Source organism: Gallinula chloropus, assembly GCF_964237585.1.
Source record: "Gallinula chloropus genome assembly, chromosome: 18".
NCBI lineage: Eukaryota > Metazoa > Chordata > Aves > Gruiformes > Rallidae > Gallinula > Gallinula chloropus.
Window position 1 is genome coordinate 11,316,977 of NC_140103.1, and position 25,725 is coordinate 11,342,701.

General features: G+C 51.0%; 1 protein-coding gene across 1 annotated transcript in view; it reads left to right on the top strand.

Annotated features, from left to right (window-relative positions):
* Positions 1-25,725, top strand: part of ZNF618 (zinc finger protein 618) — a gene marked incomplete at both ends in the record, with an annotated part of 156,213 nt that overhangs the window by 117,995 nt on the left and 12,493 nt on the right. Inside the window, 7 exon segments of the mRNA XM_084272315.1 lie at positions 2,631-2,720; positions 4,050-4,085; positions 4,839-4,916; positions 5,814-5,903; positions 12,965-13,153; positions 16,453-16,536; positions 17,615-17,671. Of these exon segments, the coding sequence (XP_084128441.1) occupies positions 2,631-2,720; positions 4,050-4,085; positions 4,839-4,916; positions 5,814-5,903; positions 12,965-13,153; positions 16,453-16,536; positions 17,615-17,671 (624 nt within the window).

A 25,725-nucleotide genomic window follows, 5' to 3' on the forward strand; every position in this document is an offset into this window, starting at 1 on the left:
TTCAAAGGGTCGAGGAAGAGCTTAGGACCAGTACCAGCTGGAACAAATCCCTACATCTCATAACAACTTCTCTGGAATCTCTGGAGATCATTCTTCCTTATGGAAAAGGGTCCCCTAACAAAACAAGCAAACCCTGTTCTAAGGGGGTGAGCTGTTGTACTTCTGTCATGGTTCCATTTTCCCCATGCTGCCCCAGCACGTGCTCCTCAGGTCCCAGCTGCTGACAGTGAGATCCCCACCATCTTCCCTAAGTTCCAGTGACTACAAACAGCCATTTGAGTCTGTGAGGTGGTGTGCCTGCAGTTAGCTTTGTTCTGTTCTAGCAAGTCTCCTTAGTTATTGAGCACTTCAAAACTAGAGGCCATAGTAGTTTTCATCCTCCAAATGCAGGTATTGAAAGTGCTTGGTATTTGCTACCTGCTGGAAAGAATTAGTCTTCAGATCATCTCCCACAGGGCTCATTGCACTCCAAAAAGGAGGTTGGTCTCTTGTCTTTGGGATGCCCAGTGATGTGGGACTCATTACTGATGAGACATTAGGAATTTTATCTGCTAATAATTGATTGCATGGGGGTTTTGCAACAGATACACAGATACTAATTAGCAATCATGAGATCCTCTGATGTCAAAAAGAGCCCAGGGTGGGCTGAGACCCTCAGCACTGTTGTATGACCACAGAAGGAGACTGCATAAGGTTCTATATATAACCTTCTGTGTGTATATGAATGTGTGTGTATATATATAATGAAACATCATTAAATATGACTCACCAGCACTTTTATCATTGGAATGTTCTCACAGTTGTGTTTCCTTCTCCTCCTCCTCTTCCCTAAGCAGCACGCTGGCTGCAGGAGCAAATCCTTTTCATCTCAGTAAATATCTTAAGGATGGGATGCAGGGGAAATGGGCAGCCCCTTTCCAGTGTCTGTGGAGACAGGACAAGGGGCAATGGCTGCAAGTCAGAGCATAGGAAGTTCCCCACCAATATGGGCAAGAACTTTTCCCCAGTGAGGGTGAGGGAGCCCTGGGACAGGCTGCCCAGGGGGTGTGGAGTCTCCATCTCTGGAGAGATTCCAGCCCCGTCTGGACGCCGCCCTGTGCAATATGAGCTGGGGAGCTGCTTTGGCAGGGGGGTTGGACCCCATGAGCTCTCCAGGTCCCTTCCCACCCCTGTGGTTCTGGGATTCTATACACCTGGGCTCTGTTTTGCCTGTTCAGCCCAGTCTTTAAAAATCCCCCAGATGGAGCTTTGCATCGCTGTGCTCCGATTAGGAGACGAATATTTTTTGGTAGTGGGGCCCAGTTCCAGCACCCAGCTGTTTAAAACCTTTTATATTTGGCATTTTTCTCTTCTAGATCACCACAGCTTCTACTTTCATTCTGCCAAGCAGAATAAAGGGTGGAAAATGACTCTTCATTTAATGTTGAAACCCCGTGTGCTGCTGGGCTGCAGTGGTGACCCCAAACGAGCGCTCAGCCTGTACCAGTGCACACTAACTTCACATGGTTATTTACTTTAAAAATAGAATTATGGAGAAGTAAAATAAAAGCTGACTCAGTGGGCATACTCTGGTGTTTGAACACAGTATGGAAGAGGTAAAAACAGTGCTTTCACTAGTCATACAGATAGTTGGATACAAACAGCTGAGCTGCTGCAGGGAGCTTGCTGAAGGGCAGCTCACACCCCTGGCTGGCTCATGCTGTGAAGTAGAGCACATTCATTCCAAGCTCGTTTGTGGCTCCAGGAGCTGATGAGGTGTACTTTGCCTGCAGTAGGCTGGTAGCACACAGCCCATTGCTACGGTGGTTGGCTGAGGAGCACGATGCTGCAGGCTGCAGCGGGGACCTGGCTGTCAGGCTGTACCCTGAGGTGCCTGTCAGACATCAGAGCATGGTGAAACCCCACCTAGCTGAGAAGTGCAATTCTCCTCTTACACTCATGTGCAGCTGAGCCAAAGACATTCGCTGTCCCTGGTCAGAACAAAATTAATTCATGAGCATCTTGAGCTGGTTTACATCTGTCTGTCTTCCCCAGACAGCTGTGGTGAAGGGGCTCTGCTGTTGCTGGGGTGAAGGCAGGGGGTCCCAGATAGACTCCTGTGAAATCAGGCTCCATCAGTGCTCATGAGCCCTGAGCACCTTACTGCCCTGTGCCTTTGGATTGGTGGTTCTCTTTGGCCTTGTTTGGTGTAACGTGCCCATGTGGGATCTTGGGTGCAGTTAGTAAGCAGTGAGCAGCACGTGTGGTGTGAGCCTGTAGGCACATCCCATCTGTCTTGTCTTTGGCCTACACTGACTCTGTGTTTAACTCCGCTAGTGTGTCCCCATCCTGGCCAGTACTTGCCTGCTGTAGCCCTGAACTTCCAGAGGAGATTTCAGCAGGGCCTGCTGCTCTGTGTCTTCACTGGGGCTCAGGGGGGCTGTGCTGCAGAGCAGAGCTGCCCAAATGGGGAGGAACAAGCAGGATGTGCCCCAAGCCATAGCATGGGGCATGTGGCCATTGTCTGTGTGCCTTAGAGACTGGGCAGAGCATGTGGGGTGAATGTAACTGCATGGGAGGGGGGGGCTGGTGCAGCAGTGTTGCCTGTTACCTCAAAGTTTCTGAAGTGACCTGTTTTCTTCTTCCTACAGACAATTTTAGGTACACGTGTGACATTTGTGGGAAAAAATATAAATATTATAGCTGCTTCCAAGAGCACAGAGACCTCCATGCCGTGGATGGTGAGTACAGCTTTGACACTCAGAGCCCCAGACCAGAATGAGAGCTCAGTGGGGAAGGCACACTGCACAGCATGGCTCGCCCGCCTTTGCCAGTGGAGCCACAGGCACTGCAGGAGGACCTTTGCTGCACTTGATTCTCTTTGTGTTCATCAGAATAACACCTTCTGCTGGGACCTGTGGGCCTTGTGCTCCTGTCTGTATCAAGGTTCTTGGTTAGGGTGTGCCAGAACTGAGGGCTGCAAGGTACATTGTCAGTCTGGCTGCTCACTGGGCAAGAGTTGGTTGCCTTTTGGTTTCTGAGCTCACAGCGCTGTTCCAAACCTGCTCCTCTGGGAGAAACCACATTTCAGAGTTGAGAAATGTTCTGTTCCTGTTAATCACTGTGGTAGTGAACTGATGCAGTTGTCAGTGGATGTTACAGGCCAATTTGTCCTCTGTGAATACAGCTGTGGCCAAGGCTGGTGACACTCAGGCAGAAGCAGACACGTGCCTTCTGAAGCAGGGTTTCTTTCCTCTACACTGGGGGGAAATGGAAGTAGCATCATGCTGTCTTTGGCTTCCTCCCATCTTACTGGGCATCTAAAGCTCCTCAACTCAGAGCCCACAGATACTCCAAACCCTCACTGGGTGTGCTGCAGTTTTGTTGGTGCTGCTCCTCCCTTGGCCAAGGAGGGGGCCCTGGCAGAGTTTTAGAAAGAGGCTGCTTGGAAAGCAGAAGGTTTTGAATGGCTGGACTTCCTCTGGAAAGCAAGTGAGTTTTCACATTATGTGGTGTCCAAAAAACCTGCTGGTTTTAACTGGAACATGTAGAGTCTGAACGTGGTCTAAGAGCAGCCAGCATGCTCCTGCACTGCACTGCTGCAAGCTCCCTTCCTCCCCTGAGGAGCCAAAATTAAACCACTGGAGCAGAAAGCCACTGTGAGATGGATGTGTCTGCTTCTGTCAGCAGTGTGTCTTCATAGCTATGGTTCAGGGAGCTCTGCCTAGGGTTACAGGAGGGCTTTGGACTCAGCTTCCACTCGTGTCGTGGAAGGACACGTAGTCTCAGTTCCTCCAAGGGGCTGGTTGTGTTTTAGCAGCTGTGCCTGGACTTCACCTGGGGCTGTGTCAGAGTCAGAACAAAGGCCTTGAGAATCTGTGTATATTAGGGCTGGGCATGCCCAAATAGTTCCTGTGTGGATGCTGCTGGGAAGAGGAGGGACTTGGGGCACACAGCCTGGTTTATTCTGTGGGGCTGAACTCTGTGTGAAAATACAGGAGGGGAAAAAGGGCCGTTTAAGAGGATTTAATTTCTGTTTTGTTTCTTCCCCTTCTTTTATTCTGCGTTAGTTTTTAGTGTGGAAGGGGCCCCAGAAAACCGGGCAGGTAAGCTGAGATCCTTTGTGTGCTTTATTTCACAAACCTTTTCCAGCATTCAGTAGCTCAGGTCCCATTCTACACTAGAAAGAGTCAAGAGAGTTTTGTCACTCATTGCAGTGGAAGAGGGAGCATCCTCTCTCCCTCTCTCCCTCCCCCAGTGCCAGTAGGTTGATGCCCAGCCCTAGCAGATACCAGGCTTTTGTTGTACATACAATTGATCAGGCTTCTGAAGATGAAAGAAGCAGGTGTCTCATGTCTTTGGTGATTCAGTGAATTGTTCAAGGCAATTAAATTACTTTTATAAAATGGGTTGGGTTCTGATTTGTCACTAGCTGTGCTGTTAGATGGCAGAAAGCCACTGGTCAGTATTTGTTAGCTGACTTGCTTGCAGACTGCATTGCTGTGCCCACCCTCAGACAGCGTAACGGGTTAGATAGATGCACTGGAAGAAGATCAGCAAAGGTGGATCAGCCTTTGCAGTGTGTTGGTTCAATCTTTTCCTGTCTATTTTAAACATTGTATTACCTACAAGGCATGTTCCTGGGCTGGAAGAGGGACTGATCCTGGGGCAGCTGAGGAGGGGGAGGAGGAGGAGGGACAAGTCAGACAGAGGGGACACTGGGGTTGTAATTCCTGGCCTGAAATCTTGATGCAGATTGAAATGTCATTACAGGTGCAGGAGCATTCAGTGCCCATGCAGCTGTAGAAGGAAAACCTGAGGGTGTTGTCAGCTGTCTTGCTGGTTCTGTTCTCTTGCAGACCCCTATGACCAGGCCGTCATAGCAGCAGATGAAGTGAAGGAGGAGGAGCCAGAACCGTTCCAGAAGATTGGCCCAAGTATGAGTTCTTACACAGCTTCAGATGGGAAGGAGAAAGCATGAGGGATTCAGATCTGGCCTTAGCTGGAGTCCCTCTAGGAAAACAATAAAGCACTGTGTGACACACAGGTGTTGGGGCTTCAGGGGTGCTGAAAGATGTTTAGGTTCAAGTGAACCTGGCAGGCATCAGAGAGGGCATTGGCAGAGCTGGCAGGTGTCTGCACTTACACTGCCTTTGTGGTGGTTCATTACACAGACCAGAGGGAAGCAAGGAGGACCAGGCTTTGCTGAAGCATTTCTCTGGACTCTGTTTTGGCAGTAGTTCATTAACCCTGGGGTTTCCTTTAGCTTGCAGCTTGCTGTTAGCTCCATACTTCCCAGCTCTGGCAGGAGTGGGAGGTGTTCATGTGTGGTTACACTACTTCAGTTTTTCAGGTACCCCAAAGCAGGAATTAGCAGTTATTCCAAAGAGCCCCTCCTCCTGCAAGAGCAATCTGCAATCCCAGTAGGAAAGTTCTGTAATTAAGACTTAAACTTGACAACTTGTTTTCTAGTTTGACAGTTTGTGTTGTCCACACATCACAGCCTGTAACCAGAAGACAAAACTCTGTCATCTGAAACACAGACTTTAGAAATGGATTTGCACACTCACTTGCTGTAATTTGTGATAATCTCCTGCAGCTTGTTCAGTTCTGCTGGACTTTTAATGCATGGCCCATCACCCTGGACACTGCCTGTAACTGTTTCCTTTGCTGGGAAAGGGATGTCTGGATTACAGGGCAGATGAGTTCCAAGTGCATGAGAAATAGGCTCTAGTTTTTGTTCACCTGGCCAAATTGTATGTAAAAAGTCAGGGTGATTGTGTGAGAGGGTGCTACACTCCTGTCTGATCTTTGTGTTTCTTTCATCCTCACAGAAACTGGGAATTACACCTGTGAATTCTGTGGCAAGCAGTACAAATACTACACTCCCTACCAAGAGCACGTGGCGCTGCACGCACCTATTAGTGAGTATCCTGCTGGAGGTCTCTCTCCTTACACACCCTGCTGTGTAGTGGGTGGTGGTAAACACAAGGGCTGCAGGAGAGACTTTAGTTCTTGTGGATCCTTCCACTGGGCCAGTGGGATTGCAGCTGGCAGGACGTAGATCAAGAGCTGAGCAGGGCCCTGTAAAGCTGAGCTGGAGTCTCCTCTCAGAGGGCCCCTGTTGCTGTTAGGTCTGTAATGTCACTGATGTTTTACCAAAGCCTTGGCAATTCTACATATGTTTCTTGGGGCTTTGAGATTTTATTTGCTTTAACAGAAGTGATGCACAAAATGTCCTGACTTCCCTGAACAATGAGTGGCCATACAGCCTAGGGAAGGAGCATCTTTCTTAGGAGCTGCTGAGGAATTATTTCAGACAGTGAGGTAAAGGTGGCTTTCAAACTCCTGTGAATGACCTTGGCAGCTGCTAGATCAGGGCAATGAATAGTTACTGCAGGAGCTGGGGAAAAGGCAGCTTTCAGCATACCACACAGCACTGTGAGCTGCATTCTGGGGGGGGACACTATGATCTGCACTCCCCAGACAAAGGGGAGGATTTAGTGAGAAATTAAATGCAATTCAGTGCAAAATTACAGTAAAAGTCAAGAGAAACTCTTGCTACATGCTGGGTTTGGACTATTTAAAGGTATGCTGAAGAAGTTCTTCCCAGCTGAAGTTCTCTCACAGCCTTGCCCTGAGCTCTGCTGTGATTTCAGTGCTGTGAGCCAGCACAGTTGCTCCTTGCCCACGTCTGTCTGTCTGGCTGCCAGCGTTTCAGCTGATGATGAGGAAGGATGAGCTGGGCTTAGTGGGTTTCTTCAGCCTCTCATGCGCAGCCAGCAGAGGGAGCACACACTCCTTCCTCACCAACTCCAGCTTTATTTAGAGTTTTAAGTTACTATAATGAGGCAGCTTTGGGTTTAGACAGATAAAGTGATAACTTTGGAACACAGTCCACCAGACTAACACTTCTGTGGTGGGTCAAGGCTTGATGGTTCCCATGCAGGTTCTCTGGAGCACAGAGATGGACCAAGATTGTGATAGAAGGTGTAGGGTATAAAATACCTCTACTGCTGACAACACACAGTCTAATCTTCCATCTGCCCAGGGGAACTAACCAGTGCTTATACAGCACACATAGCAGTTATTCCTAAAGATCCCTGCACACCCAAACTCCACCTCTTAATTTAGGTGTTTCTGGGTGCTCAGAAAAGCCATTGGTAGTGATGAGCAGTAGGTCCATCCCTAGGGCAAGTGGGCCCTCAGACACCAAGGCTTTGGTGTCTCTAGGTCACCCCTGCACAGCTAAGGACCAGCATGCTCTAAGGGCTGTGCACTGAGTCTCAGCCAGAACAGATTCTTCCCAGTACTTCCAGTTTCCAGGGGATCTGTTGCTGTTGATGTCTCTCCATCTGTAGGAACAGGCTGCAGATGCTGGTCCCAGTCCAGGGTACCCAGTGCAAAGGAAAACCACAGCTGCTCCTCTCTGAGGGGTGTTTTCCTAGAACAGGCCCAGCAGGTCTGGCTGCAGATACCAGTGGTCCACAGAGATCCCCCCCCTTTGCTCTGTGCAGAGGGCAGCTGCTGGGCCTGGTGCCCACTCTCTGAGTACTGGCAGCCAGTTTGGTGGGGGGGAGGCACATTCTTTGCTGGGGATGAAGCTGCTTTGCCACCATGGCTTCTGCAGCAGCTCTGCAGCCGAGACCAGCAGTCAGAGACCCACAGATGGGTCTCCAGTCTTTTCAGCAGATATCTTTAACTGTGAGGACACCTCAGATCAGATCAGGATAATATTTTCCTAATGTTTAACCCCTCCCCATAAACTTTGATTTTTCCTTTTTTTAACCTTTTTTTTTTTTCCTCTCCTAGTTCCCATGACCAGTAAGATTTATGATGTACAAAGACAAACCACTAGCCCTGATGAGCATACAGGAGAGGGCATGAGTAGCTCCCAAGGCAGTACATCTTCCCACCTTTCTACTGCTCAGACTCTGCTCTTCCTATAGACCAAGGCAGCTGTAAACACCAGACTTTTGAAAAGCACAGCTGGCTTTTCTCATGCCCTAGCAGTTAGACAAAGCTGAGACTCTGCCTTTACCCTCAGCTTGTGGTTACAAGGCAAATGCCATAGTTGGAGTGGGTAAGGAAACCACTTCAGCATTCCCAGTTGGGCTTCCTGGGGCTCTCTGCTTGAGTGCAAGCTTCCTTCCATAGCCTGTCTTTCTGGTTTTCTGTGATAATGGATAAAAAGTTACTGAAAATGGGCTAAAACAAGGACTCATATCCTGCAGGGTCAGTAGGACTTTGCAGGATGGTTTTTGGTCAGTGCTGCTGGATACCTGCTGTCTGGAAAAGAGCTCTGCTGGGGGCTTCCCTGGAATTGTTAATGCCAAATGTCTCCTTCCAAAGTTCCCTGTTGTTAGGAAGGAATCTGGGCTTTTTCACATGCTTAGAACTGGACTGTTCCTCTTTTGAAGTACATATTGCTGTGCAGTTCTGTCAGCCTCTTCCCCTCTCCTAAGAAGGGTGTCAGGGGCTGTTTCCAAAAGCAGGGCATTGTAGGCACCTGCACTGTCCCAGTTTCAGAGATGTCTCTGAACAGACGTGCATGGAGGAAGGTTCAGAGGTTTCTTCCTGCCCTTCTGCAGGCTTGGAGGGTTGAACTGATTTAACCTGGTTTGCAGGTAGCTGAGCTGTTGTGCTTGCTTAGATGATGTGTTTACAAGTGCAGAGAATACCTAGTTCATTTGGGGGGTGGACTGGCTAGAAGAGCTACCAAGAGTGGGTTTTCCCCTGGTAAGTCCAGGCTCAGGAGTGTGCACTCACCACATCCTCTTCTGGTAACTGCAGACAAGGCAACAGACACTCTGGTCCTGTAGGTATGTGGTGAGAGAGTGAAAACCTGCACAGCTGTCTGGCCATCGCTTCCAGGATGGAGATGTGGGGTGATCCCAGGGCCTGAGTGCACTGCTGGGTCCTGGTGGCCCTGACCATGGGGTCTCCACCCACGCTCCAGCCCCTGCTTCAGCTCAGCTCTGGGTCATTGGTCCTTGCCTGAGCTACGCTGTAGGACGTAGGTCTTGAGCTCAGCTGTAGACATGCCTGTGCTTAGCTGTAGATCCCATTAGTCTGTACCACAACCTGTAGACTGACTTCCCAGCTCGACATCAACCCTGTCTCCTCACTCTGGACCTCCCTGAGGATCACTGGTACGTGTCTGGCTCTGGTTATCCTCACCAGAGCTGATCCTGCACCTCACCTGTGGATTGACTTTCCAGCTTTACCACGGACCTGTTTCATCACCATGAACTTCCTGATGATGATCTGGACTCTTGGTTGACTCTGGCTCCTCTGATCCTGCCTTGCTCACATCTCTCAGGGTCTGCAAGATGGGTCCTGCTTGTCAGAGACCCTGCCCTGCCTGCCCTTGGATTGTGCTTGGCTCCACAGGGTACAGACAGACAGACCCACATCCACCCTGACACCTGAGATGCTTGAGGAAGTTTATCAAGCCTCTCTGCTCAACTCCTTTTCTTAAGGACACAGGGTACAACGTGTTCATCAAAGGTGCTGAAGCCCAGTGTTTCTTAAAGGCAGCTGCCACTGTGGCTTTTTCCTTGGGGGAAGGGGATCCTTTTTGGTAGCACCTCTAGTTTCCACATAGTCTAATCAAGAGAAGAACAGATCCACATTCCAGATGGATGGTGTGTCTTTGCTTCCTCTTAACTCAGTGAGTGACATCTGTGAGTTCAGATGTTCTTCCCACTCTGATCCCACAGTGCCTTAGCAACAGGCTCCACTGGCAACATTCCTTTGTGTGGATAAAGCCTCACATTAAGAATTTGGAAGACTGAACTCTGGGTTTTTCACATGGAAAGACTTCTTTCCAAGGGCAGAGGTTTCCATTCAGCATATTGAATTTCAGGCCATGGTTAAGAAATCACTTTCCATCATATGACTTAAGGTTGGGTTCTTCTGCAGAGGTGATGGTATCATTCCAGCTGCACCATCCACATGGTTCTTTGTCCATCCTGGTACAATCTTTCTGAAAATATGCCACACTCAGGTGATTGCCCAGAATTTTAACCTGGATACAGCAAAGTTCCTGAGAGAATCTGGTCTTTGTTCTGTGTGCTGGTGCATCGTGGTAGTGTGTGGATTTACATCTCTTCCTGCTGCAGCTCACCATTCACAGGGCTGGAAGGTCTCATCAAAGACAGGAAAGCCAGGAGGGACCCCTGTGATCTTTGGACTGGCCAGAGTAATGCATGCTATAGGAGTGCCTTGATAAATTGCTCATGTACATATCTTAAAGAGATACCTAATCTTGCAGCCTCTTAAGGTAATTAGTTTGATGATTATCCGCACTAAATTAAACTAAGAATATGCATCTGTAGCTTGCAGCCACTGAACCCTATTTATAACTTCTTCTGCTTGGGGAAGGAGAACTCAGCTACCAGATCTCTGTCCTTTCTAGACCTTTGTGCAGCCTGTTTTCAGGTCACCTCTTAGTGACCAACCTCCCAGTTCAGCCAGAGGAATGACATGAGGTGTCCATGGTGAGGAATGCTGTTCCCATCCTCCCCTTCTCACCTGAATCTCCAGCCTGTTAACCACCTGTGTGCAGGGTGTGCACCAGCACTGGGTCCAGTGAAGGAACTGAGAGCTAACATTGTCTTCCTCATCCTCTTTGAGAGTGCCCTGACTGCAACCTGAAGAGTGCTTGAGTCATCTGTGTCATTGCCCTGGAAGCTCCTCTACAGCCATCATGACCAGGCACAACAATGGACAAGCTCTTTTTCCTGCTGCCAAGGTGGAGCCCCCCCATCTCTTAAGTATCACCTGCATCATCCATACTCTGTCACACCCTGTGCCGTTCTGGGGGCTGTAGCACAGTCACTCAATTCACCAGGTGATTTGAGGTCGTTCCATGAGACTTGCCCTCTACCTTGCTTCTCTCCTGCCCTCCCTTCACCAGGAGGTCAGCCTCAGCTGGGGCACATCTCTGATGCTTTCTGGGGAAGTTTAAATAACTTCCTAGCACCAGCTGTGGTACGATCTGTCCACGATGCTGTCTCCAGCCCTGCTGTCCAGCTGCAGGTTTTGAGGCAGGAGGGTTCTGTAACCATTCAGCACCTCAGCAGTTTCCTTTCTGGTAACATCTTGAACTTGGCTTTTTCATCAGTTGGAGGCTGTGGCTTCCAGAGAGAAGATGACTTCTCAAGAGCAGATCAGAGGAGCTATGCAATCATCTCTACCTGTGTTGCTTTCTCTTCAGAGGGAGTTTGTCACCAGATTAGTTTCAATGAACTATTAACATCCTCCAGACTGCTGGAACCAATATTCTTTTGTCTGTCTTGCCTTGCTGGCTCAAACTGTCTCTTCCTAGTGTCAGGTGGAGCAGCCTTCTCTCTTGCACCTGAATTTGAAGACTGTTTGGTTTAAGTCAGGAGGAGAAAGCAGTAAGTTTGGAGGTCTTCATAACATGGGGACTTTTTTCTTCAGTCTCTGGACTGCAGAGGGTTCCCAGTGATGCTCTTTGTTCTTGTCACTGAACAGTGGGCTGGTTGCTGCTTCTCTTGGTACAGATTGGGAATGAAGCAGCCACTGGGGGCAATGGGCCTTGTGGGAAACCAGAAGAAACATAAAGAGGAAATTATCATTTCTGACTCCATTTATGCTGGCAGTATTGCAGCAACTGGAGGAGGATTGTCTGTGGAGAGTGAAAGGAAGCAAAAGCAAGCCTCCTGACTATTCAGCTGGCCAGAGACCAAGCAGAAAAGAAGTATCTTGACCTGACCCTGGTGCAGAATCTCCTGCAGAAATGTGCTGGCTTGACAGGAGATGTCATTATGTGTCTGTTTGCAGGCAGCTTGGAATGCTCACACCCTCACTCTGGTGCTGCTGGCAGGGAAGGTGAGAGCAGTTCACATCCAAGGTGTATAAAGTCCCACTGGAGTTTGGAAATGAGCATCCAGCCCCAGCCTGGGTGACTTTTCCCCTCACCTGTTTCAGAGACAGGCTGTTGTGCTGCCTGCATTCTGTGGTGGAGCCCTGCACAGTGTGGTTAAGTGTTTCCCAGTTACCCTGTACAGGATGAGCAGGTGCTGGTGCTGCACATCCAGTGGCCTAAAATACAACTCTCCAGGGATTTCTGGCAGTGAGCTTGGGCTGTGGGTTATGTGACCCTTGTTTCTTTGTGATCCTCCATGGCAGAGGCTAGAGTGGGACCTGGCTTCAGGAGCCATATCCAGGTTTCCATGGAAGAAGCCACTGAGGAAGGAAGGAAGGGGGTTGTTAGGTTGTTTCTCTGTTGTCGTAATGGTTTTGGTGATCCACAAGGTGAAGGGCTGCTTTCCTGAAGGTTTTTCTTAGGACTTTTGGCATTGAAAATTCCTGGTGATCCTCACTGTGCATCACAGAGACCAAAATGTAGCTGAGTTCAAAGAGCATATCCCAGTAACACTCCGAATTTGTCTGGAGATGGGGGCCAGAAGGCCTTTCCTGACTTGCAGGATGAGAACTCTGCCTCCTAATTCCCTTCCATTCCCACCAGCCCCCTCTCCTTTGTATTTGGTTAACGAGTCAGGAATGTAGCAGAAGATCTCTAGGATTTATGCAAGGCTCAAGTAACAAAGATGCAAACTTCTCCCTGTTGAGAGCTCTGAGTATCCCATTAGAAACCTGCTCTTAACATTCCAACTCTTCCATAGGTTGAAAGGGAGGACAGAGGTGCAGGCAGACCCAGCCAGGCCCTGGCAGCCAGAGTGCTCCTGGGTTGGATGGGGTGATTCCTGTTGGAGGAGCCATGGGTTGGCCTTGTGGCAGGGGAAAGTGTGGAAAAGAACTAACAACAAGCTCCAGAGATCTGTCCCTGTGGGTGAGTGGGGGAAACAGGTTGTTACCTGGGCTCAGTGGGTCCACAGCCACTGCGGGTGCCCGTGCAAGGGACTGGTGAGCGTGACTGTTAGACAGCCCCGCTCCTGGAAGGCCTGGGAGCTGGCTCACTGTCCAGGCACTAGTTCTGAGTGTTCATATCCAGAGTTCTCTCGATCTCCACTCTTCGTGGCAGTGAAGACACAGACCAGCCAGTCCAGCAAAAAAACACCGTCCTCAATAACCCGCTGCTCCACCCTCCTGCACCGCACCCCCTCCGGCGTCCCACCAGCATCCCAATCCCAGATGTTCCGTGCTCCAAATTCTGGATCCCCAGGAAGCAAGGCCATCACAGGTACCACAACTGCCTTTCTACCATTGCCTTTCTTAGTGTCCAGTCCTGCCCTGGCTTGGCTTTTGACCCTTCCTGGGCTCAGTCTGCTCCATCCATGACTGTCCCAGCATAGCTACTCCTGGAAGCATTTGAGGGAAATAATAGATCCTTTGGCACGTTACAAATCAAAACTGACATCAGCAGTGGGGCTTTATAACCTCTTCCCAGGGACAAGTTGGGTTTTTTAAAGCACCATGCTCACCACAAGGTACAGAAGACCCTGTTTGAAATCCTGGTGTCACAAAGGGAGGGGAGCTTCCTGATGAGGACTGGCAGAATGGCTTGTCAGGTGTGGGGAGTTTTGTTTGGGTTTCAGCTTTGTTGGGCATTTAGAGTGTGTTTCCCTCAAGGCTCTATATTCAGAGCTAGGCCTGTGCCTGAGAGGGTGTTTTTACAGTGCTCCACTCCACAGAACCACCAAGAGATAAACTGGGCTCCAGCAGCAAAATTAATGGTACAGAACCATTAGAGGTGTCAGAAGACTGAAGTTATAGTTGATCCTCCCATAGTCCCTGTTTTCTCCTTCAAACAAGATCAAACCATTTTTCCCCCCACTTCTCTGATCAAAAAGTAGATCCATACATTGGGTCAAAGCTCTGAGCTGCTGCCTTCCTATATGGAGGGAGGGTTGAGTCACCTCCCCTGGGTGTGTTTAAAAAAGGGTAGATGAGGTGCTCAGGGATCTGTTTTAGCTTAGGATGGGAATGGTTGGACTTGATGATCTTAAAGGTCTTTTCCAGCCTTGTGATTCTGTAATCACATGATCCTTGAACCTGGGAGGTTGATCTTCTAGAGACAATTATGAGTCTGAGGCCCTAGCCTGCCTGTCTGGTGGTGGTGGTTTTGCCCTGTCTTTCAAGGCAGTGTCCTGTACCACTGCAGTCTGAGCTGCCTCCTGAGCTCCTGGTACAAACTCACTGACCATAGCACCCCTCAGGAAGAGAGTCTGCAGAAGGGGGGATGCCTTCCAGGTGTCTGGGCAGAGGTGTTACATGTAGCCCTGAGTAAGAGCAGAGGTGGTGGAGCACCACTGCTTGGTAGTGTTTGCACACACCTGAGCAGGGTGGCACTTCCCCACTTCTCTGTGCAGGTAACTTTGCTTTGCATGCAGGAGGTTCAGGTATGAGGAGCAAGAGAGACAGGTTGTGCCACCTGCCCTCTCCTGTGTGGGAAGGACACGTCCAGCCCAAGGAGCTGCACTGAGCTGGCTTTTCCTTATTGCCAGACTTGAGGGGGGAAAAAACCAAACTAAAAGATGAGGACAAAACTACGACACAGATGTTTCTCCAAACATTTTTGGAGACCTCCAACTCACTCCCACTTGTGCCTCAAGCCAGGATTTCAACCTGGGTCTCCTGGGGGATAGGTCATAGTCTCTTTTTCCTTCTTCCATCTGATTTTCTAGTTACTTATGCCTCTTATTCCCTAGTATTTATCTGTCAAAGGGAGGTGGGGAGGAGAACAGATAATCTCTACAGTTCCTTTTCAGCCCTCCTTTATGTGACTCTGTTTCAATTGATTTGATTCCCAAGTTTTCCTGTTCTCCTGAATGTTAGAAAGAGACAGGAATGTAGTAGAGACTTTGAGAAGCCTGCTCAGGACTTGGAAGATGTGGTGGTTTGGCCCTGGCTGGAGGCCAGATGCCCACCAAAGCCACTGTCTCACTGCCCTTTTCAGCTGGACTGGGGAGAACATAGATATTGAGAGGCTGAGGAGTGGAGCTAAGGGCAGGGAGAGATCATCCTGCAGTGAGTGTCACGGGCAGAACAGACTCAACAGGGAATAAAGGACAGAAACTCTCTAATTGATGACCCTGCCCTGCACCCCCAGTGACACCAGAGTTGGGTGATGAGAAGTGGGACCAGATCTCAAAGCAGCTCCCCCCACCCCTCCCTTCTCAGCAGGCTGCACCTTATCCATGATCTCGCTCCCTTCTTCCCCCCACTGTGGCACAGGGAGGGGCAGGGGCTGGGGGAATGGGGGGTTGGGTCAGTTCCTCACCAGATATTTCCCTTCTTGGTTGCACCATGGGTGCCAAGGGTTCCACTAAGGGTTGCCTGGGCCAAAATTCATGGGCTGGGAAGCTGACAGAGCTGAGGTGGTTCCCAGCCCTGTGAGGCATAAAGCCCATCATGTGTGGGGGCACAGGGAGGCCGTGGCACGGGCAGGACAGCAGCTCTGACCACTCCAGTGCTCCCCAGGAACACATAATGAAATGGTGATGTGACACCAGTTCTGAACAGCTCCTGTCACTCCCAGATGAAACACTTGTGGCCCAGAGTCCCCTGTGCTTTGAGAGCTGCTGAGCACAGCAGAGCCTTGCCAGGCTGAGCACAGATGAACCCATCAGGCGACTGTGGGCTCCATGAACGGGTCCCCAGGCAGGAGGTCTGTGCAGCACAGAGCAGACACAGCACTTTGCCTGGGTCACCTTCATTTATTTCTAGTCCTTCCTGTGAGTCACAACAGCAAATACCTTCACCCAGCCACTGCAACCTAATGAAGTGAGAGGAGACCTCACGCTGTTTGGACTGCTGAGGGTGGGAGACACCTCAGCTGGGCTGCACAGGACACTGCAGGGTCAGGACTCCTCCTGCTGCCCTTGCTGGGACATGGCCCTGCACTGCTGCTGGAGGAAGGGAACTGCCCTCTGCAGAGGAGCAGAGCCTGCTGCTTGGCCTTGAGGAGGGTGCAGGAGCAGGCCCAGGGCTGGGAAGTGTGGAGGGCTAAAGGATCTGCTGTAGCTTTGCCAGACTTCATGGGCAGGCGCTGAGACAGCCCCTCAGCCCTTCACCTGAGGGAGGGTGTTGAGGAAGGGAAGGCAGGTCACTGGGAAGCACAGGGAGCACTGTAGGTGCTTCTGTAGGTGACAGTGTGTTGTGGTGAGGACTCCAGGTCAATCTGCAGACCTGGGCCAGCAGCTTTAAGGGCTCTTTATTGCCTTAAGGAAGAGTAAGATAAGGGTTGGGTTTCTTTGCAGGGGAGGAAGCCATGACCCTTCTGGTTCAGTCAGGACTGGTGTTGATGGCTCCCTAAGAGCCAGTCCAGGCCACCTCAGCCAGAAGGCAGTCAAGAAAAGTATCTGCCTGTTACCCCTTCAACGAGTCTGGCCCACTTGCCTCCAAAATGAGGTATTGACCTTTCTGCTGTATTCAGGGTATGCGGTTGTGCGGTGCAGGAGGTCGGTCTCTTGCCTCCTGTCTGTGTGGTTTTGCATCCAGTATTGACCAGTCACCATCTCTACTTTGTTCTCCACCCAGCAGAAAGTGCTTTCGGCAGGAGAGTGGAAGGCAAAGCCCAAAACAACTTTGAAGAAACAAACAGCAACTCTCAGAACTCCAGCGGTAAGTGTGTTCGCTCCCTCCTGCTGTTGCTTCCCCACGTCTCTCTCCAAAGCAGGATTCAGCTGGGACTGGTGATTGTATATTTAGGGTATTTATGTTAAGCTTGCAGGTAGCAAGCCTTCCTGGGGTAGTACCCTCTTCTCCAAGCTCCCCACGTTCCTGGCACTGCAGAGCCTGTAGAAAATGACGATGTGGGGATGCTGCTCCCAAGGTCCACGTACTTTAGCACAGATTTTTCAATGGGAAGCAAAGATGTAGAGAAAGGGGAATGTGGATGGAGATAAACCACTGCTTGTTCTTTGTCTGTGCATCAGTGAAGCAAAGCCCTTCCCAGGAGAAGTGTGAGCACTGGGAGTGGAACCTCGTATTAGGGTGATGCAAAACATGGGGGTTGGTTTGCACCTCTCTGTAACCAGAGCCCAGCTGCTTGTGGGTTTGATACACAGAGTCACAGTGTGCCAGGTGTGTAACTGTGGAACCAAAATACACCTGCTAGAAGGGATTAAAATTCACTTCTGGAGATTCCTTTGAGTTTGAACTCGAAGTGTTAGTTAACTCCACTGGCCCAGACATTTTATTTAGGTGCACCATTTATAGAGTTTTCTTGACAAGATTTTTATCCTGCCAATGTATCCTCCTGCCTCCAGGTGGGACACTGCCACTCCCTTACGCTCCCTAACTGGAGCATAACAGACCAGATGAAATGTCATTTCAGCATCTCGATGCAGAGATGAATAACATGCCAGCAGGAAAGGCTGGCCTCCCTCCATTCCCCATTTAAGAGTATCAGAGTGTGCGGTGTTGCCACGCTGCCAGATGGAGTAGACAGGTAAGGGAAGGGATTTCTCCCTGGAGCAGGTTACAGAGTGTCTGGTGGGAGGGGGTGTGTCTGCCTCTGAAGGAAATAAGGGGCTTTCTGGAACCACGTTGGAAGGGAATGAAGTGGTGGTGGAAAACCCATGTGCAGTAGCAGAGTGGGTGACAGTGAAAGGGGAAAAACCTTGTTTGTTGCTAAAATACTGTGTGTTGTGTTTTGGGGTACAATCTGTACTAATGCAAACATTCACCACAATTACAGCTGTTCATTCGGGGACAGAAAAACCTAAAGAAAAGAGGTGTAAGCAGAACCCATCAGGTGAGCTTGTCTCTGTGTTTCAGGACCTTGTGCTCTTTAGTCCTGTTCCAGCTGGGTAGCAGCGGGCAGGAGTCCCAGGGGCTGGCTGAGGCTGCCTTCACTCAGCCCAGCCAGGCTGTTAGATGTGACACAAGACTGTCAGGGGTTACTAGCCCGACTTGCTGCTCTGGAGGTGGCCACTTGCTTCTCAGCAGGTCTGCTCCTCCTGGCTTGTCTTTTGTGGGTAGCAGAAGTGGTTTGGCTGAAGGGTTTCAAAGCATTTAACTTGCAATGCCAAAATGCCATTTGGGTTCCTGACTCCTGGGGGGCCCTTTGAAAGCAGCAGCCTTGGATTGTTCCTTTTCTATTCCTGTCAAACCCTGTGCAGCCCAGTGAAGAGGGACAGAACTGCCTGCCTTCATCTCCAACAGCCAGTAAAGCTGTACTGGAAAACCTCTGGCTGCAAACCTCCACTTGTAAGGTTTTCAGGGAGGAGAGGTGAACCTGTTGCATGGGAGGGAGTCTGGGGACCACTGGGAAGAAGCACCCACAGAGAAACAGAGGCTGTATTGACTAGTCCAAGACTTCAGCTCTGTCTGAACTCCCAGTAAACCCTGACCTGTGGTGGCTGTGGCACATCTCCCAGATTCTCCCTGCCCTTTCCTTGCACCAGCTCCCATCACACTCATCCTTCTGAACCTGTTTCTATCTGAACTGCACCATGTGAAGGACACAGGTAAAAGCTCACAGTGGAAATGAAAACAGAGCTGGAAATTCTTACAAATTGAGGAGGAAATTTCTTCTTTCATGTAAGAAGTGTTTCTGTCTGCACCACATGTAGGGGCAGTTGCTGTAGTGGCTTAGTCTAGGGCCTGGTGGGCTGTGGGAGAGGGGCAAGGTGATCACCTAAACTTTCATTTGAGCCAGGAAACCTTGTGAGCTGCTCAGGACTGGTTTGGCAGGAGTAGGGCTCTGGTTGGAAGTAGTTCTTTCCTGCATTAAGCAGCTGACACACTCCTCAAAGCCAGACCGGTGCGTGGGGATTTATAAACCTTTTCCCTCTTCCCTTATCTATGCTGTGTCCTCTTTTCTTCCCCAGCCCTCTTGCCTCCCATCTTTGTGCTGCTTCCTGTGTGTCCCATTCAGTGCTCTTTTCCAGCTCTTGCACCAAGCCATTTCTTCTCTTTTATTTCTTCTTGATCTCAGGAGTCAGGCTGAGTGTTCTCATTGCCAGCAGCCTGCCCGAGCATCACCGCGGCGCGCTGAATGGCACCGGCGATTAGAGGAGCTGTGGAAAACTCTGCAGGCATCTGTGAGCTCAGGTGTCCCAGCAGAGCTCCCAGGAACTTCATTTCTGAAGAGCTGACACATCCTTACCTCCTCATTTTCCATCTTTCCACAGCTGTGTTACAGTAGGTGGGACAGACTCTGTGTGGCTCAGAGTTCATGTGTGTGGTGTGAACTCTGGGGAGTAATTGGGGCACTGCTGGCTTGTCCTCTGCTCTGCTCCAGCCAGCAGAGTTCACACAGGCAGGGAAGCAGCTGGTGAAAATGAGAGCAACAGAAGCACAGACACTTCAGGGTAGTCACTGGCAGGACAAGGGGGATGGATTAAAGCTAAAGGAAGGAAGGTTTAAATTAGATATTAGGGGGAAGTTTTTTACAGAGAGAGTGGTGAGGGGCTGGAACAGGCTGCCCAGAGAGGGGGTGGGTGCCCCATCCCTGGGGGTGTTCAAGGCCAGGTTGGATGGGGCCCTGGGCAACCTTGTGTAGCTCCAGGCCTGGAGGTTGGTGTCCCTGCCTGTGGCAGGGGGGTTGGAGCTGTGTGATCCTTGGGGTCCCTTCCAACCCAGACCATTCTATGATTCTATGATTCTATCCTCCCCATTCCCATCTGCTGCTTAACACCCAGCTCCTGCTGCTGTGAAGAATAGTCCTCAGGTTTGGGAGGTAAATAGGTCCCACTCAGCCTGAAAACTGGGTGGCTTTGCCTGGTGAAGTGCTTGACACCTTGTAGTGCTCACGTTGTGCAGATCGTGTCACAGGCCCAGCTACAGTGATGACAAACAGAGCAGCAGGAAGTTTTCTCAGCTGCCAGCTGGGTGCATTGTCCTGGTTCCCTGTGTCACCATTCCCACTCACAGTGCCACAGATGGCTTCATGTCTGCAGTGAGGGGGAGGACAAGCAGGGCAGGAAGGTCAGCAACTAAAACCACCTAAAATAGGCTTGGATGCAATGCTGTAGGGAGCACTAAGTGGGAAGAAGGGAACTGGGCTGGAAGATGTTGGATTTCAGGTGTGTCTCCCTGTGCAGAGCCCCAGTCCTTGTCCTAGTGGGTGCAGGTACCTGGCATCTTGATCAGGGTGATCTGGCATCTTCCTGGGCATATGATGGAGCTGCAGAGTGACAAGGACTGTTTAGCTGCCATCTACCTCTATCACTGAGAGACTCTCCTTTGTGTTAATGGGAGTGAGTCTCCACAGCCCTTTAAACTTGCTCTTTGATGAAACCTGGAAGTTTCACACTGCTTTAGAAACAGCCTGTGCTAAAAGATGCAGATTGCTGCCTCCTTCCACCTCTGGAGCACAGCCAGCCAGCACAGGGCCCAAACCTGGTGAAGCTTGGGATTATTCACTGCTGGACTAAGCAAGGTCCAGAAAACAGGGATGTTACCTGATCCTGGGAGCTGGAGTTGGCTCCTTGCAGTGTGTAAGCTGTTTGTTATCTAAGGTGTAGTAAAGCTGCTTTCAAGAAACCACCCTTTGCTGCTGGTGGTTTTGCTGCCTCGACACGTGCAGGGGTTTCTGTGCTGAACTCTCAAGAGACCAAACACTTGTGAAACACTCTTCTTACAAAAGCTGGTGACTGTCAGCCTGAGCAGGGGGAGGAAGGAACCCCAGAAAGGTGCAGATAGGTGTATTGTGTTCAGTGGTGAAGGCTCACTGCCTTCCTCTTCCTCCGTGTACAGCTGGAGTGGGTAGAGCGGCATTTGTCCAGGGCTCTGCAGACTTGGCCCTGCAGTGGGGTGGGGTGGAACCATGTGTTACTTCCCAAGCTTTTGGATCTCTCTCTTGTCTCACTTTTTGTCTGGCTTGGGAAGCCTCAGGGGCAGCACCCAGCTCTGACTGAGCTTGTGCAAAGCACTGACACTGTCCAGGGCATCTCTGAACTGGAGAACGTGGATCTGACAGACAGAACACGTGGTGGATGAGAAACTGGCTGGATGGTCACACTCAGAGAGTTGCAGTCAGTGGCTCCATGACCATGTGAGATAGATCAGTCAGGAGTGCTGTTCCTCAGAGGCTGGTAGTGGGACTGGCACTGTCTGACCCCTTTGTCAGTGACACAGACAGTAGGATCATGTGCACCTTCGTTTGCCAACACCACCAAGCTGTGTGCTGCAGCTGACATGCTGGAGGGAAGGGATGTCATCCAGAGAGACCTGGGCAGGTTGGAGAAGAGGGACCATGCAAATCCTATGAAGTTTGAGAAGGCCATGGGCAAGGTCCTGCACATGGCTCAGGGCAGCCCCCAGCACAGCCACAGGCTGGGTAGACAGTGGATGGAGAGCAGCCCTGGGGAGAAGCACTTGAGAGTGTTGGGGAATGAGAAGCTCAGCGTGGCCCAACACTGTAGCCCAGAAAGCCAACTGTGTCCTGGGCTGCATCCCCAGCAGCAGGACCAGCAGGTCAAGGGAGAGGATTCTGCCCTGGGGAGAGCTCAGAGCCCCTTTCCAGCCCCTCAAGGGGCTCCAGGAGAGCTGGAGAGGGGCTGGTGCTGAGGGCAGGGAGGGCCAGGCCCAGGGGAACGGCCTTCAGCTGCAGGAGGGGGATGGAGAGGGGCTGGGAGGCAGGAATCCTTCCTGGGGAAGGGGGAGGCCCTGGCACAGGGTGCCCGGAGCAGCTGGGGCTGCCCCTGGATCCCTGGCAGGGTTCAAGGCTGGGCTGGATGGGGCTTTGGGCACCCTGGGCTGGGGGTGTCCCTGCCCATGGCAGGGGTGTCACTGGGGGACTCTGAGGTCCCTTCCCACCCAAACCAGGCTGGGATTGTAGGAATTTAGTGTTTACAGCATAAATCAGCCTTGATCTCTTGTTTTGGACGTTATGACTCCTTAGTGAAGTGAGGAATTTGCAGTTGCAGCACCTGTAGGTCAAGAGGGATGAAGGAAATTGGGAGACTCTTAAGAAGGAAAATAAAAAATGGAAAGAAGAAAGATGTGGAGTGTTGGTACTTTAAAATGCAGCCATCAGGAGGATAAACTAATGGGAAATGACAGTATTTGTTCCTGTCTGAACTTGCTAGAGGTCATGAATGTGAGAGAGACAACACTGAGAATTATTTAGGGAATTGGGAGATGTTTTTAACTTTCAAGGTTGAATTAAGCTGTATAAATATGTCTCAATTCCATCTGCTGCCTCAGGTAACTGAGACTCTCAGAAGATCCAGTGGAACAAATTTCAGCATTTGCAGTTTGGGAGCTGTCAGAGCTTCTCCTTCACCTTCACACAGGGAAACTTCTGTCCCAGCAGCACCTTTCTCAGACTGGGTTGAGGGGCAAGGGAAGGATCTCCCTTCTTGAATCTGTTCATGCCACGCTGAGGTGAGATGGGCACCAAACCAAGGAATTCCTTTGGGTTTGGAAGTAACAACAGTTGGAAAACACCAAGAAGTGCCAGTTCTCAGTGTTTAAAGGACATAGGACAGATTTTTAACCCCCTGCTTAGTGGTACCCCTAGAAGTGACAGACCTGTTAGTCCCCATCTCCAGGTGCTCCCTGCTGCCTTCTTGCCATGAATCAGTTCTAAGTGCAGGATGGTTTCCAGCACCACGCTTGGGTTCCCCTGTGTGGGGGGTGCCTGCAGACAGGTGCAGTTAAGCTGCTGAAAATCTACATGAGCACCACTCTGCTGTATATACTGGGGATCCCAATGGCCATCCAGTTGTAGCATGAAGCTGTTTAAAGCTGGAGGCTAATTAGAAATGTCTCATTTGCCACACAAAGCCAGTCCTTGTAGTGTGTGGAGAGCAGGGTAGTCCCTTGGACAGGAGTAGGCAGTTTCTTTCTTGCTCAGCAGTGAGCAGCCCTCCCTTTGGACAGGCAGAGTGCCTGTCAGCATCAAACCCTGGATTTGACTCTCCCAAAGTGCTGTTTGGGGGGTGGGAGCAGACAGGACACCTCAAGTGCCCCGTGCAGTGACAGGAGCTCCCTTCCTCTCCTGCCCTTCCCAAGCCAGGTCCCGTCCTGCACCCAAACAGGGGAACCAGCCAAGGGTCCCAGCAGCAGCTGCTGCCCCTTTGCCCCCACACAGGCTGTGGCACTGAAGGTGCAGCTGGTACAGGAGGAGTCAGCTGGGGGTGTGACAGACACTGGGATCTCCCCCTCTGCTGCTGACCACACATCCTCTCCCCTTTCTCCTGGCTATGGTGATGGTAGATCCCATCTGGTTGGATTCTTCTGGAAAGACAGGGCTTTGAGGCTGGGATTTTTGGTGGGTGAGTGCAGCTTTAATGCTTGGGGCTCAGTACTTCCTGATTGGTGATGCCAGTCTGATGTTAGCACAGCCAGCCCCCTACACCTCTGCCTCCTGAGATGTCCTGCAGGTGATGTCAGCCAGAGCAGAATGCAGATTGCAGATCCTGCTCAGGTGGTTCATCTTTTGGGAAGGTGGCTGGTGGATGACCTGCTGGAGAGGAGCTCTGAGGAGAAGGACCTGGGGGTCCTGGTGGGTGCCAGGGTGGCCATGAGCCAGCAGTGTGCCCTGGGGCTGAGAGAGACAATGGGATCCTGGGGGCATCAAGAGGAGTGTGGCCAGCAGGTCACAGGAGGGGATCCTCCCTCTCTGCTCTGCCCTGGTCAGGCCCCACCTGGAGTGTTGTGTCCAGTGCTGGACTCCCAGGGATAAAAAAGACAGGGATCTCCTGGAGAGAGTCCAGAGGAGGCTACGGAGATGATGAAGGGTCTGGAGCATCTCCCCTGTGAGGAAAGGCTGAGGGAGCTGGGGCTGTTCAGCCTGGAGAGAAGAAGACTAAGGGGGGACCTTATTCATGTTTATTAATATCTTCAGTATGGGATGCAGGGGAAATGGGCAGCCCCTTTTCATTGTCTGTGGGGACAGGACAAGGGGCAATGGCTGCAAGTCAGAGCATAGGAAGTTCCCCACCAACATGGGGAAGAACTTTTCCCCAGTGAGGGTGAGGGAGCCCTGGGACAGGCTGCCCAGGGGGTGTGGAGTCTCCATCTCTGAAGAGATCCCAGCCCCGTCTGGACGCCGCCCTGTGCAATATGAGCTGGGGAGCTGCTTTGGCAGGGGGGTTGGACCCCAGGAGCTCTCCAGGTCCCTTCCAACCTCTGTGGTTCTATGATTCTGTGATTAGTGCTGCACACAGAGCATGGCCTCAGTGGTGGAGGACGCCTGTTCCTTCTCCACTGAAAGCCTGAGGAAGGAGTGAGATCTTGGTTCAGAACACCCGAGTTCCCTTTGGAACAAACCAAATTAGTGCCAGCAGGTTTAACTTGGGTGATGCACTCAGGACTCCCCTGTTCAGAACATGCTCTCTAGGTACCACTTCATCTATTGCCTGAGATGGGTGGGAGTGAAAGTAGCCCTGTCTGCAAGACACCTCCCCTTAGTTTGGTGTGTGACAGTGTTTCCTAGGTGACAGCTGCCGAGGCGAATGCATCATGTCATCAGTTCAGTGGGGAGAGGCAGTTAAAACTTATTAAAGCCAAAGCCAGAGGAAGCATTGGGTGCTAACATGGAGAAGTTGCCCTCAAAATTCTTGCTTCTGCAGTTGGTTTTCATCAAAATGTGGCTGGAAGTGTTGACATGTGGGTCCGTTCTGGGGAGGAAAGAGCTGCCCAGGGCCGGCTCCCCGCGCTGCCAGCGGCTGTGCTGCCCGCTGGGTTTCACTCACACACAGGCTGCGCAGAGCTCTTCTGTTGAGCTTTCTGTTGGAAGCTCTCAGCTCCTGTTCCCTCCTGGCTGCAGCCCAGGCTCAGCTGTTTTCTCTGCCTTAGATGTGGCAACGAGAGTTAACAGGGGAATTAGAGTGATTTATTTAACCCAAGCACAAGTGCTGGTCTTTCTGTGTCTTGGCTTCCACAGCCCACTGCCTTACACTGGAGCCTCCCTCCTTCACTGGGTGTGTATAAAGCACTAATAAATGTGCTTTATATAATAAAAGTGCTATATATAATATCCCTGGGGAAAGGTGTTTTAAACTGTTAAAAGTGCTGTATATAATAACCCTGGGGAAAGGTGTTAGTTCTGTGTGCCTCAAGAGCCCTGGGAGGCTTCAGCAGTTCCTGGTGTTTTAGGTTTCTGGAAGGATGTTTTCAGAGAGGACCTGGGCAGCCAGTAAAGGTGATGTAATGGTGTGTCTTGTTCAGAGCAGAGAGGACCTGGCTGGCAAAGGAGGTGAGGTTTTCTGGGGAGAAGGGGTGAGTTGGGCTCAGCAGCCAAACCCCAGTGCTCCACAGACAAATGGGGAGGAAAACTTTTGTTCTTGATAGGAGATGGAAATGCCATTGCCTGGGGATGCTGCAGTGCTTGAGTCTCAGACAGCAGGGAGGAGGCTGCTAGAAGTGCTGTGGGATGGATGTCCACAGTTCCAGCAGCACTGCTTGCTAGCAGTGGGTTTGTCTGTGCTCTGCTCAGCTCTTCCATGTGGTGGGAGAACTCTGGAATGAGAGTCTGACTCCACTGAGACCGGTTGGCTGTAGAGGAGCCCTCTCCTGCTGGCAGGCAGGATGTCTTCAGAATGATTTCCCCTTCCTTCCAGATTTTCAGGTGGTTTTCCTTATAAGAGCTGTTTGAGTCAGGATCCTGGCTCAGCCCAGTGGGATCCTCAGGTTCCTGGGCAGAGGGTCACACTGCTGGGCTGTGCTCCTCACCATGGCAGGCAGTGGATGGCATGGGTGGCACAGCCACAGCAGCCACAGTGTGAGAGCAGCCTCCTGGGTGTGTGCCCTGAGCTGAGGGGAAGGGGACAGGCAGTGAGGAAGGAGGGACTGGAGGAAGAGGGGGATGGAAGAAGATGTGGGCAGACAGGTAGTGCACAGCATCGTAGGTGC